General features: G+C 40.1%; 1 protein-coding gene across 9 annotated transcripts in view; it reads right to left on the bottom strand.

Annotated features, from left to right (window-relative positions):
* The window catches only part of SLC44A3 (solute carrier family 44 member 3), an 82,899-nt gene that overhangs the window by 23,593 nt on the left and 44,386 nt on the right, over nucleotides 1-14,920 (bottom strand). For 7 of the 9 annotated variants that reach the window (XM_065908371.1, XM_065908359.1, XM_065908353.1 and 4 more), the window contains 2 exons: nucleotides 5,335-5,491; nucleotides 2,367-2,453 (listed from right to left, as the gene is read on the bottom strand). In XM_065908371.1, coding sequence (XP_065764443.1) covers nucleotides 2,367-2,453; nucleotides 5,335-5,491 — 244 coding nt within the window. The remainder of the gene's footprint in view (nucleotides 1-2,366; nucleotides 2,454-5,334; nucleotides 5,492-14,920) is intronic. The other 2 variants (XM_065908339.1, XM_065908387.1) reach the window with 1 other exon arrangement.

A 14,920-nucleotide genomic window follows, 5' to 3' on the forward strand; every position in this document is an offset into this window, starting at 1 on the left:
ACTAAACAGTTTGAGTGCCACAACTAAAGATCCCACATGCCACAACAAAGACTGAAGACTCCATAGCCAAATAAGTAAATGAAAAAAAAAAAAAAAAAAAAAAAATATATATATATATATATACACATTTTTTTTTTAAAAAGCTGCTCTGACGGCTGATTTAGGCCCAGGCACAATGCACTGGCACCATGATCAAAATTCAAAGACCTATCCCTGTTTGCAACACTAAATCACCATGAGCTGGATCCTCGAGGCTAGCTGAGTCTTTTTGTGATTCAGAGACAATCATTCCTATTGTACGTCTGTGAAAAGGATTTCAACAATTTATAGTAATTATACTGCGATTAATACTAACACTACTTACGATTTTGGAAATATTTTGAACTCTCAAAAGTAAAGGTACAGGGTTAATATAAGATGCTGAAACGTCAGAATGCAGAAAGTGTGTCCCTTAGGATAAGAGGGCCGAGAAAAGAAGCAAGAACATAGCTTGAGACTGTGGCTTTCAAGTGTGTTCAAGCAGCAGAGCCTGTCTTTTAAATGAAATCTTCAGTGGGATCCCACTCCTCAACCAGATAAAAGTGGAAGTGCTCTGGTTGGAAGGCAGGGGCGGGAGGTGGTGATATTGATATGGGCCCAGAGCCCATCCTTGCCCCTTCTCACCCATTTCTCTCCTCTCCTGAAGTGGTGGTCCCTGCAGCATCCACAGAGAGCCCCAGGGTGGCGGGTCTATGGAGCAGTGAAAGAAGGACATGGAAAGAACCTGAATTTACTAATACCATGAGGGAACAGCAACTCAGCTTTAGGGCCCTAAAGGACCATGTGACCAACATATTGGTATATCAAAGGTTCCACTGCTTTCGTCTTTCTACTCTGTTTATATGTATCTTAGCTTGATTTTCATGTATATGTATTTTGTCACAGTACATTTTTGTAATGCATCTCAATAGCCTCTTAGAGAAAAAGCTGGTGTCTGGATGTGTACAGAGTGCCAGGGGGGACAGGCTGGTGTGTTACACTGTGACAGGACATTCACAGGGTCTGGCTTGCCTTGCTACGGGACATACCGTTCTGAAAGGTGCAATAGTATTTTACTGTGCTTTATACATGCTTGCTTGAAGTGATCCAAGTGAAAACTAAACATACTCTGAAATGTATGCCAAGAGTCTCAAGAAGAGCCTTAAATATAGGGCTTTACTACAAGAAGACTACAGTCTCCCCCGAATAATGAAAGGTATTCTTAATACCATTTATAAGACATTAAACATAGATGGCCTAATCAGTCCCTTTACTTCTACTGGTACATTTATTAGGAAGAGGGGCAAAAATAAGAAGTACTTTTCTAAGCGAGTACTGTGAACATTTAAATTATAAAACAGCCTGCTGATTTACAAAAATATTGCTTTGTGTAAATTTGACTAAGGGTTATTACAATTTCCTAAATTATCGACAGAAAAATAAAATACCTATCTAATTTTCCACTGGTTTGAAAGACACAGGAGGAAAAAAATCTGAAATTCAAACAATCACAGTATATAATTTTTCTGATTTTTAAAGGAATATTTATAGCTTGAAAGTGAAAGGCTGGTGAAATATATAAAAATTAGGGAGGCAGTTCTCTTCCTATTTCAGGAAAATTATAGTTCTTGGAGAAGACATTGAAAATTAACTCTCAGTTGATACATATGCACTGCAGTAGAGTTTCTAAAGCCTCCTCCTCTTTTTTTTTTTTTTTTGAAAGAGAGACACAATTCTTTCAGAATTTGAAGACTTGTATTATGAGCTATGGCCTCAAGGTAAAGGACTGCAGACTACAGCCAAGGAACCAGATCCATCCATCTATCTCCGCTTCCCTCCGGACAGAGCTAAGAATAATTTTCACATGTTAAAAATAGTTGGAAAAATTCAAAATAAGGAGAATATGTCTTGACACATAAAAAATATAAAATTCAGATCTCAGGCACTTCCCTGGTGATCCAGCAGTTAAGAATCTACTTTCCAATTCAGGGGATGTGGGTTTGATCCCTGGTGGAGGAGCTAAGATTCCACATGCTGCAGGGCAACTAAACCCTCACACTACAACAAAGACACAGGGGAGCAAAAACAAAAAATAAAATTCAGATTTCAGTGCCCGTAAGTAAAGTTCTGCTAGAACACGCTCAGGCCCATCCAGTGACATCCTGTCTGTGGTTGCTTTTCTGCGGCGGCAGCAGAGCTGAGTAGCTGTGACCAAGACGCAGATGACCCAAACCCTGAAAACTTTTACACAATCTGGCCTTTACAGAAAAACCGGCTAACCCCTGGCCTAAGAGACGGCGCCCACGGGCAGGCCCTCACACCGTGTGTCCCCGGCGCAGGAGACGTACCTGGTTGAGATGGCGCAGGCACTTGTCAAGACACCAGAAACAGCAGCAGCAGCACTGGGACACGCACCTTGACAAGGCACCGTCCTGCTGGGTCAGGTTCAGAAAGAAAGGAACAGTGTCACCAACGGCACAGGAAAGAGGCAAGCAGAAGCGTCTTCCAGCACACCCTGTTCGTACTTGGAGATCTGTGTACCTGGAGAAGCATCACAGCAATTCTCATGGGTACAGAAGTTCTTCTATTCTGTATATGCTATTGCTACTACTAATTATTATCATTACTATACTGATAAGCAAGTGTTCTCTTCTGTGGGCTTACCGGTTAGGAGTGCTGTTGACTTCAGCAGAAAGGGAAATAGATTCTCCTGTTTTTACTAGCAAAGGTGAACCAGACCTTCTGGTTCTAGTAAAAAAAAAAAAACTCTCTTCCTTCATCTTTTCCTAAGTGTCTTCAGTCATAAACTGTGCTTTTTCAAACCATAGTTTATATTCATGAGAAATTCACATCCCACAGACAATAAAACTAATGCATTGTAGATACTAGTTGTGTGTCCACACACACAAAAAAATCAGGTTTAATTTTTTGGAAATACATCCCATATTAAGACTTTCAGGGTTAAATTTTAGGGATAAATTAGTCCTTTGAAATATAACTTGAACTTGTGTATAACTCAAGAACGGATGAATTAATAAAACTTGTTGGGGGAAGGGGCAATTAAATGTATCTTACTGCCCAGATTTGGGCGGCGGGGGGGGGGGGGGGGGTGGGGGTGGGGGAATCCCTGAAAACAATCCTGAAATAGTTTTCTACTAGGACCCCAGGGACAACTTAGCCTTATATAGACATTTTCTCGTCCCAGTGTTAATTCGACTGCATGAAATCTGACCTGCATACTTTTCAGCCTGGCTATGGTTGTGAATGAGCCATTTAATGTAAGAAGGATCTCACAGTGGCCGTGTGAAAAGCTTATACTACAGGTACAGTATGGGGTTATAAGGCTGCTGAGGAAGACTATTTTTTTTAACCTAAGAAAGGACGCATTTCTCCAACAGTGACATCACTAAAAGGGAGTTTAACCCCTTAGTCTTTATGGGATCTAGGAAGTGATAAACAACCTCTTAGACCTCAGCCAGAGAGGCTGATCCATTGACTATTAGATTTACGGAAGCTGTTTCCCCAAAGAGTTTAAAGAGCCTAGCTCTGGGGGGGTACAGCGAGTTCCCTGATGTTTATTAACTTACGATTATCTAGTACTAATGCATATTTATATATAAAACACATGCATATATACATATATGAGGGCTTCCCTGATGGCTCAGCGGTAAAGAATCCACCTGCAGTGCAGGAGCCACAGGAGACGCGGGTTTGATCCCAGGGTCAGGAAGATCCCCTGGAGGAGGAAACGGCAATCCACTCCAGTATTCTTGCCTGGGAGATCCCATACACAGAGGAGCCTGATGGGCTATAGTCCATAGGGGTCACAAAAAAGTTGGACTGAGCAACTAAGCAGAGCATGATATACATATATGAATATATTTAATATATATAAACTATATGAATCTATTTGAAATAAAAAGTTGCTCTGTTCAAGAAATCTTTCTCCAAGTTTCCTAAGATTGAAGGATCAATTTCAAAATGCAACAGCCAGAGTAGCTAGATTTATCCTCGATGTGGAAATGTCTCTTTAAGTCACACATATGTAGTTAAGCAATACTTCAACAGAAAACACTCTCTGATCAGGGGTGATGGCTTAGTGTACATTTCAAGGTAAGGAAGTTAGATACTTTTATGTGAAATACAATCAGCTCTTAATTAATATACTAATTTTAAATCTTGATTTACAATTAAATCTTGATTGGGCTTCCCTGGCAGCTCAGATGGTAAAGAATCTGCCTGCAATGCAGGAGACCTGGGTCTAATCCATGGGTTGGGAAGAATCCCTGGAGAAGGACATGGCAACTCACTCCAATATTCTTGCCTGGAGAACATGGACAGAGGAGCCTGACAGGCTGTATGTAGTCCATGGGGTCACAAAGAATTGGATACAACTGAGCAGCTAACACTGACTGACTGAAATCTTCAACAATTCAGATTTCTGCTTAAAAGAGCAAACGAAAACAATTCTAAAGTATAATTACGAATCCACATGTAAAACTTTCCCAGTTTGCTAAAAGCATATACCTATACTCAAATGGCTGGACTCAATGTTTGTGAAACTCTGACCAAGTCACCAACACAGAGGTAGGGATGGGGGGTGGGGAGATGAACATTGTGTGAGAACAGAAAAGTTGGGAAAAATCCAACCTTTCCTTATATGGCAGGCCAGAAATACCATGAGAACAGCTGTTTTCCTGGTGTTTTGGTTTCCACTGGCATTCATAACCAAATGTGCATGGAAATAAAAACCAGGGAGAAGAAAAACCCCCAGGCACAAAAGCCCCACAGTTTTCTGTCTTTAGAGCTGAGATTTAGGTCAGCTTGCCCATTTCTCACTATTAAGCATGAATGCACACACAGGCACATGCAACTAACTTCCCATGACACCCTCCAGGAAACACAAATGGTGGGGACTATTTTAGCATTAAAACAGAAACAAGCAAATCTCCTCATCTTATAGGATATTTTTCTTTCTTTAAAAAGGCATGATAAATGTCCATAAAACCTTGCTAGGAATTTCTCCCATTTGTTCATCATTTAAATAGGAAGAAAAACCAGCAAGCTAAGAACTATGCCCTCCCTACACCACCTGTGCCACCATGTTGGAGAAAATACAACAAATTAAACAAAACAGGGAGCTGGACAGAGAGATTGCTGGGGGTGGGGTGTGGATGGGACCTGAAGCACACCGGAGCTCTCTGAATGGCCGCTGGCACAGGTAACATTCCCATCCCGGGACCCAGCACAGTTCTCCAGTGATTCACTTCTCTGTGACCCAAACACAGCTCACTCTGTTTTAACGTGTTGCCTTACCTTCTCTTTCAGCGTGTTATACACGTACATGAGAACGGCTCTTGGAATCCTCACCACAGTGATTAAAAATGACCCTTTGACAACTGTTCCCTGATGGTAGCAGAAAAGAATGGAGAGAGATGAAAGGATCGGGCGATCAGGAGGGTCACTTTTATTTCTGGGAACAGGAGAAAAAAAAGACAGCATTTAAAAAACACTATTTAGAAAGAAACAAAAAAACTTCTCTCTGGTTCAAATCATCTATGGTACTAGCAATTCAGAAAGCAGTGACACCATCTGCATTTGGCAAAATTTTTATACTCCTTGCTAGCTAAGGTTAAATTATTTCTTGGACTAAGTTAAGAAATATTTTTGGTGGTACTCAATGTTATGAACAAGGAAGAGAACATTTTAAAACATAGTGATGAGGTGAACAAGTTTTCCTCTTTACAACACCTAACCACCTCCACCAATCCATTAAATTGGGTATTGATCCAATTTTCAGTTTCAGAAGTTTAATTATGTAATAATCCCCTAGGTTTAAATTACACACTTGCATCTGTAAATATTGCCAGTATTAGCTTAGTGATGAAAATCACTACCACATCACATGACCAGGATTGGCAGCCAGAGAGTATCCCGCTCACAGCAGAGGGAGGAAGAGTTCTGGCTTCTCCAGCTCCTGAAACCCAGCTGATTTCTCCTCTGTTCTGTAAAGGTCACCTCACTGTGAATCATTTATGGGACTTGTCATGACACAGCTCTCAAGAATGCGAAAGTCAGTTTCACAGGCAGGGAAAAAAAAGTGAAAAAGAACAGAATGGGCACATCTTTCTTCCCCCTCCCCCACACCTGAAAGATAAAACAAAGGAGGGAGGGCTGATGTCACCCCTCCCCCGGCCCACCGAGGCCAGTTCTAGAAAGTGAGGCCCTTTCCGAGAAGCTCCTTCACTCGATTCCAAGGGAGGCTTGCTCTCTTCATAATGGATTATTCTACAGCTCGCTCTGGTTGCTAATAAGTCACTATGAATTAAGGTTTTGACCAGAGCCTAGGTTTTCAGGGAGGAAAAGGAATGCAGTCAGAAATGTTTCAAGAGCTGGCAACAGCCACATTTTGCTGTTATTTAAATCATCCAGGAAGGAAGAGAGAACATGAAAGTAATAATGGGAGCAGAGTAGCTGCAATCCAATCGACCCACAAAAAGGGCGATGTGTGTTTCAACTCAATATTGTTGAAAATAGGAAATGCCAGGGAAGCTATTGCTGATATGAATTCACTTAGATCTGATAAACTAGGAAAGTAGCACAGCCAGGAAAGTCTGACACATTTTTTTCCCTTTCCTCAGTCTTTTTTTTTTAGAGGAAGACTGTTTACTTTCCCACTGAGGAGATCCACGTGCCTTAGAACGGACTGGTTCTCAAGCAGGGATGCAGACAGACGATTGGCAGCGCTTGCTCTGCATCTGATAGGGAAACAATTTATTCACAGGCCTGGGGCTGGTCCTCCAGGTCCTGAAGTTTGGGCTTAGGCATCCGTTTTCTGAGGTTTCGCAGGGATGGGATTGACCACTTAAGGCAGGGTGGTGTCTGCGTTGTCTAGATGGCCCTCATCTGTGTCACATCCCGGTGATGGCTCCAGTCACTTTTGGGCTTGGCTGGAAGAAGATGTAGATGTTCCAGAAGCTGACTTACCACTTGGGAGAGAAAAACCTGAAAAGAGGGCCAGCTCACAAACCAGGCCAGCCTGCAGAGCCAGAACTCACTCAATACCCTGTCCTAAGAACTAAATGATTGAACGGGTCAATCACTGGGGGGTCTCGGAGACCCCACCTTCTTGCCCGAGACTCTTTTCCACATTCAAAGTTTATATCACCCTGTCACCCCTCCTCTGCTGCGCATGTCCCTGGGGCCTTTATCTCTTCACAAGCAGCAAAACCTGCCTTCAGGAAGAGGCTTTGATTACACCTAGTGAAGTTTAAACTAATACGTCACCGTATCTTGAGAACTGGAGTTTGGGACCACAATGTGGTGAGGGTCATGCTGAGCAGCTTGGTGATGGGCTTATGAGGATGCCAGGGCCTCCTGGTGGGCCTCTGTCTACGGGGAGTGCCGCATGCTGGGCACCTTTCACTGGGTTCTGCGATTGGTGGCAGCAGGAAGGCCCCGGGCAGTGGGGGAGAGCAGGAGACTCCAGGATGTACCCCACATGCCCAGCTTCTCTAGTTTTAAACTTGTGGCTGCTCTGAGTGCTGAAGGTGCCTGGCCCTGTGTGACGGGGCCAGGGGGTCCTAGGACACAGCAGCAGCTCAAGACCCTGGGCAAACCATTTTCTTTTTTTTTAAGCACTACTTTTTAACATTTTTATTTATTTATGGCTGTGCTGGATCTTCACAGCAGCACGCAGGCTTTCTCTAGTTGCGGCGAGCAACTATGAAGGGACTGCTCTTCATTGCAGTTGCTTCTCTTGTTGCAGAGCACAAGCTCTAGGCACACAGGGCTTAGCTACTCTGTGGTACGTGGGGATCTTTCTGGACCAGGGATCAAACCCATGTCCCCTGCATTTTTGGCCGGCGGATTCTTAACGCTTGGACCATCAGGGAAGTTCTGTGCAAAGCGTTTAATGCTCTCGTTCACCTAAGTCTGTAATGCCTTTGGGTCATGGTATCTAAGTGCTGTTTTGCAGCTATGATTTGCTTCAACATAACTTACTCCAGAAACTTAGGAATCTTGGAGGTATGTTTTAGCTCTGGTTAGATCCAGTCGAGTGCTCACTGAGAACTCTTCAAGAGCATGGATAATTCATTCCGTGTTGGGGCTCCTGGACAAGGATCAGGCTGCACAGGATGCTTGGCCTCCAGTGTCTGTCTGGTCCTGGGCAAAGGAGCGTGATGTGTCCCTGAAGAGACCTCGTCCTTTCCTGACATTTCCTTCAGCAGAATCACTGCAAGATGGGGTTGGAAGGACTGTGGGGGAAGCTGTGAGGTTCATTTATCCAATCCCAAAAATAAAAGGAAACTCTTTGTTATGAAGAACAGGTCCTCAGCAGCTCTTGTCAGGGTTAGCAAACTCATGTGTCTCCTACTGAAATTCCTTAGGCTCTGCTGTGAATTCACTTCCTCACTTCCTCCTTAGCAAATCCAAAGCAGCTGGAAACCATCTTCTGTATACTTGGAAGCGATGAAGTCATGACTCAAGCGTCCCTTATCCAAACGGAGCAGTGCTAGCTCCTTCCTATCACACCCCAGCCCCATCTTTATGCCTCTCAGTTGACCTCTCTGAAATTCAAGCAAATGGTGGTAAAAGGGAAATTACACAGGATGCCCATGTCCTGGTACTTGATGTTCCTTGGATGACCTCTTCATCAGTCTTACTGCTTAAATGAATGACAGAGATGAATGCACTCTGGCTATATTTAATTTTCACCCTGCATGCAGACTGGAACATGAGATTAAAGAATTGTAAGCCCTGAGATAAGGGAAAACCTTGAGGTTTCAAAATTAGCACTCAGTCAAAAAGAATGCAGAACTCTTTAATAAATGAAATAGCAGTGCTAAAAATAAGTCAGCACGCATTCTATTTTAAATTAGTTTATTTTTATCAAATATGTGAAATATCTTAAAAAGTCAAATAGTACTGCTAGGTGTAACAGGAAAAACAGCAGTTTTCTTTCTCCACCACTAATTGTCTCTCTCTAGAGGCAATATTTTAGCTGTTTCTTCTGGAACCCAGCTTCACACTTCTAAATTACTTGTTCTTACTGGAATTTCTTCATTTTTTCAGTCTCAGAGAATGTCTACTGACTTCCCACTATGGAAGATACAGGTTTCATTCTCCTTGGCAGCTTAAACGGCCAAGTACACTCATTTTCCTACTCCTCTTCTTCTCAATATAATTATACTGAAGTTCTAAAAGATTTCTCCCCAGTTTTATTGACACATAATCCACATGTAACATTATTAAGTCCAAGGTGTACAATGTGTTGATTTGATCCACATATATATTGCAAAATGATTACTATCTTAGCCTTAGCTTATGCCTCCACCACCTCATATGATTAACCTTTTTTTTTTTTTTTGTGGTGAGAACATTTAAGGTCTCTTCTTTTAGCAACTTTCAAGTATATAACACAGTATTGTTGACTATAATCATCATGCTGTAGTTAGATCCCCAGAACTATTCATCTTCTAACTAGAAGTTTGTGCCCTTAATCCATACCTCCCCTTCCTCCCTACCCCAACTCCCGGGCAACCACCATTCTACTTGTTTCCATTAGTTCAGCTTTTTTAGATTTGACATGTAAGTGGTATCATCCTTATCTGTTTTTCTATGACGTATCACTTGGCATATTGCCCTTAAGGTCCATTCGTGTTGTTTTAAATGGCACGATGTCCTCCTCTCTCGTGGCTAAATAATATCCCATTACATACACCACATCTTCTTCATCTATTCAGCCTTCAATGGACACTGAGGTCGTTCCCATATCTTGGCTATTGTGAATAGTGCTGCAATGAACATAGGCGTGAAGACATTTCTTCAAGATTCTTTTTTCATTCCCTTTCTATACACACCTAAGAAGTGGGCTTGTTGGATCCTACAGTTCGGACTTTAATTTTCCGAGGAGCCTTCACACTGTCAGTTTCCATAGTTGCTGTTACTAAATTTACACGCCCCACCCCACAGTGCTCGAGGGCTCCCTTTTCCCTGCATCCTTGCCGACACTAGTTACCTCTTGTCTTTTTGATGATAGCCATTCTAACAGGTGGTATCTAATTGTGGTTTTGATATATATTCCCTGATGATTAGTGATGTTGAGCACATTTTCATGTGCCTGTCTTCTGTATCTTCTTTCGAAAGGAAGTTCTGCTCCTCTGCCCCTTTTTTAACTGATTTTTTTTTTTTTTTTACTATGGATTTATAGGAGTTATTTATATATTTTGGTATTAACTCCTTATCAGACAAATGATTTGCAAATATTTTCTCCCATTCCATAGGCTGTCTTTTCATTTTGTTGATTGGTTCTTTTATCGTGTAGAACTTTTTAGTTTGATGTAATCTCACTAATTTTTGCTGCTGTGGCTAGTGCTTTTGGTGTCATATTTGAAAAATCATCTCAGACTGATGTAAAGGAGCTTTTTCCTTATGTTTTCTCGTAGGAGTTTAGGGACTTCAGTTCTTATGTTTAAGTCTTTAAACCATTTTGAATTAATTCTTGTGAACCATCTAATACAAGGATTTAATTTTATTCTTCATGTTGCTATCCAGTTTTTCCAGAACTGTTTATTGAAGAGATAATCCTTTCCCCTTTCTAGGACCTCAGTTCTCTTCCACTGATCTATGGGTCTATTTTTATGCCAGGACCACACTGTTTTGTGGTATAGTTTGAAATCAGGACATATGATGCCTCCAGATGTGTTCTTTCTTAGAATTGCTTGAGCTATTTGGGCTCTTCTGTGATACAAATTTTAGAGTTTTTCTATTTCTGTGGAAAATATAACTGAAAGGTTGACAGGGAATGCATTGAATTTATAGATGGCTTTGGGTAATAAGGGTATTTTAACAATATTAATTCTTCTGATCCATGAACAGAGGGTATATTTCCATTTGTGTCTTTCATCAGAGTCTTATACTTTTCAGTATACAGAGCTTTCATCTCCTTAAATTCAGTCTTAAGTATTTTATTGTTTCAATGCCAGTGTGAATGAGACTGTCTTCTTTACTTCTTTTTCAGATATTTTGCTGTTAGAGAAATGCAACTGTTTTCTGAGTGCTTTTTATCCTGTACCTTTACTGAATTCATTGATTAGTCTAACAGTTTTTTTGATAAAGTCTTTAGAATTTTCTTTATAGATTAATAAAGTCATATTATCTGCAAACGAAGGCAATTTTACTTCTTCCTTTGTGATTTGTATATATTTTTCCTCATTTTCTTGCCTGATTGCTCTGGCTAGGTCTTCCAGTACTATGCTGAATAGGAATGGCAAGGGTGGGCACTCCTGTCTTGTTCCTGATCTTAGAAAAAAAATTTTCAATCTTTCACCACTGAGTATGTTTTAATTAATGTTTAGGGCTTACATTATCAGTGCATGAATAACATTCACAACTGTTGAAACAGTGTATTCTGACTATATTTTCTTTTTTTTTTTTTTTTTATAGATTTTGAGTTTTCTTTAAGTTAATAATATTTTACCTTTTTTATTTGCTTGGTTTTCCATGTGCTTCACCAAATGCTTCATCAAAGTATAATTCTTTTTCTACACATATTCAAACAACACATCTGATAGTCTCTAAGTTTCCTTTTTTTTTCCTCTAAGTTTCCTTTTTATTTTTTCTTGGAGACATCCCTCCTGGAGCCCACTGCTCTCCTGCTCCTCCTTGGACTGGACGTTTTCCATACCTGCTATATAGCTACCCTCCTGGAAATTCCCTTCTCTTCTTCATTGTGTTGGAGTAAAATTCCAACTCATGTTGGAGTTCCGTGAAATTCCTGAAATTCATGTTTTCCCCCTGGTTTATTCATTAGTTTCAGAGGAGAAGGGATATGGGGAGGAAATCTTTTGTGATATTGCATGCCTGAATAGGACTTTATCTTCCTTTATCTTTGACTGATAGCATGAATAGGTGTAGAATTCTAGGTTGGAAATAATCTTTTCTCAGAATTTTGATAGTTTTGTCCTACTATCTCCCTGGTTCAGAGTTGCTGTTGAACATCAGATTCCATTCTAGTTCTTTTTAAATTTTATTTTTTATTGAAGTGTAGTTGATTTATAAGACTAGTTTCAGATGTATGACACAGTGATTCAATATTTTTAAAGATTATACCTCACTTGTTATTTTAAAATATTGGCTGCATTCCCTGTATTGTATAATATACAGCTTATTTATAGTATATACAGTAGTTTGTACCTCTTGGTTTCCTACCCCTACCTTGACTCTGTCCACTTCCCTCTCCCAGATGGAAATCACTAGTTTATTCTCCAAGTCTGTGAGTCTGTTTCTGTTTTGTCATATTCATTTATTTTTTAGATTCCACATTTAAGTGATAACATATAGTATTTGTATTTCTCTAATTTATTTCACTAAGTATAATGCCCTCCAGGTCCAACCACATTGTTGCAAAATAGCAAAATTTCATTCTTTTTTATGGTTAATATTCCTTTGTATAAATATATGACATCTTCTTTATCTATTCATCTACTGATGGACACTTAGGTAACTTCCATATCTTGGCTATTGTAAATAAAGCTGCCTGAACACTGGGGGGCATATATCTTTTTGAATTAGTATTTTCATTTTCTTTGGCTATATACCCAGCAGTGGCATTCATTCAAATAGCAGTTCTATTTTCAGTTTTTTAAGGAACCTCCATACTATTTTCCATAGTGGCTGCATCAATTTACATTCCCACCAACAGTGCACTTGGGTTCCCTTTTTTTCATTTCCTTGCCAACATTTGTGGTCCTTTTAACAATAGCCATTCTGACTGGTGTGAGGTGATATCTCATGGTTTCAATATGCATTTCTCTGAGGATTAGCAATGTTGAGCATCTTTTCATGCATTTGTTGGCCATCTGTATGCTTTCTTTGGAAGAATATCTATTCTTTCCATTGTTAAATTGGGTTCTCTTGTTTTATACTGAGTTGTATGACTTTATTAATAAATAGTTTGGATATTAACCCCTTATTGGTCTTATCAATTACAAGCATTTCCCCCATTCAGTAGGCTGTCTTTTCATTTTGTTGATGGTTTCCTTTGCTGTGCAAAAGATTTTAAGCTTAATTTATTTTTGCTTTTGTTTCCTTTGCCTGAGGCAATAGATCCAAAAAGACACTACTACAACTTATGTCAAAGAGTGTCCAGCTTGTTTTCTTCTGGGAGTTTTATGGCTTCTGGACTAATATTTAGGTCTGTAATCCACTTCGAGTTTATTTTGGTATATAGTATGAGAAAATGTTCTAATTTCATTCTTTTACATGTAGGTGTCCATTTCCTGGCAACATTTATTAAAAAGGCTTTCTTTTCCCCCACTGTATATTTTTGCCTCCTTCATCGTAAGTTAACTGAACATAAGTGCATGGGTTTATTTCTGGGCTTTCTATTCTGTTCCATTGATCTATGTGTCTGTTTTTATGCCACTGTAGCTTTGAAGTTTTGATTACTTCAGCTTTGTAGCACATTCTGAAGTCAGGGAGTGTGAAAACTCCAGATTCGTCCTTTTTTCCAAGATTACTCTGGCTAGTCAGGGTCTTCTGTGATTCTGTATAAATTTTAGGATTATTTTAGTGCTGTGAAAAATGTCATGGGTATTTTGCATTAAATATGTAGATTGCTTTGGATAGTATGTATATTTTTACAATATTAGTTCTTTCAATCCATGAACACTGGTTATCTTTCCATTTATTTATATAATTTTCAATTTCCTTCATTAGTGTTCTATAGTTTTCTGAGTATAGATCTTGTACCAGTTCTAGTTCTTGATGTTTTGCCTGTGATCTTTCTCTAAAGCTTCTGGGATCTTCTCTTTACTCATGTCCTTCAGCTCTGGGAAATTTTGACAATTTCCTCCCTTTTTTCTTTGCTCTCTATTTCTAGAACTCATATTAGTCAGGTGTTGGGTGTCCTAAATTTTATCTTTTTTCTATTTTCCATTTCTTTGTTCTATCTTCTGGAGGAGTTCAACTTTATATTTTAATCCATCAGTAGAAAACTTTCACTTTTGCAATCATATTTTTAACAACAAAGAGGTCTTTCTGTTCTCTCACTATTCTTTTTTCTTGGTTCTTATTATATGAAAGCAACATTTTTTGGTTCTTTCTGAAGATATTATTACAGTTGCTATTGCAGTTTTCTTCTGCTGGCTGCATTGCCCCTATTTTTCCTAATTTTTTTTTGTTTGTTTTGTTCATTTTGATCTTTTTCTTTCACAACAGGCTTCTTCAAATTTTTAATAATCACTGGCTATAGGTTCACATTTAAGCGTGAGGAACCAAAGAGTGACTTGGAAGTTCTATACAAGGGTGACTGCTGACTGGTGAGTTTCACCATCTGCTTCAGAGTCAGGGCATCAGGTCATTTCATTGGGGGATCCCCACGTGGTACTATCTGCAGGTCTTTGCTTTGGGTTATACAGTTTCTCCAAAGAAGAATCCGATAATCTCATGCCTAAGAAATATCAACGTGGCTGTCAACATCCTGGAGGCTGTGCTGTGGAGTGTGGGTTGGTAGCCGGTAGAATGAAAGTGAAGTGTCAGTCACTCAGTCGTGTCTGACTCTTTGTAATACCATGGACTGCAGCCTGCCAGGCTCCTCCATCCATGGAATTCTCCAGTCAAGAATATACTGGAGAGGGTAGTCATTACCTTCTCTAGGGGATCTTTCCAACCCAGGGATCAAACCCAGGTCTCCTGCATTGCAGGCAGATTCTTAGACTTCCACTTGCTCCCCCTTCTTTCAGGGTAGAGCTTTGTCCCAGCCTTGGCTGTGCCAGATACCCTATATCCAGGCCCTCTCTGATGACTTCTCCAGAGAGCAAAGCTCCCAACTTATATCTGCTGGTATGAAGGAGGGGCCATGGGGCCTAACTGCTCTTTAGCAAGACCTTTAACTAAT

Source organism: Muntiacus reevesi, chromosome 1 (genome assembly GCF_963930625.1).
Source record: "Muntiacus reevesi chromosome 1, mMunRee1.1, whole genome shotgun sequence".
In the NCBI taxonomy this organism is placed as follows: domain Eukaryota; kingdom Metazoa; phylum Chordata; class Mammalia; order Artiodactyla; family Cervidae; genus Muntiacus; species Muntiacus reevesi.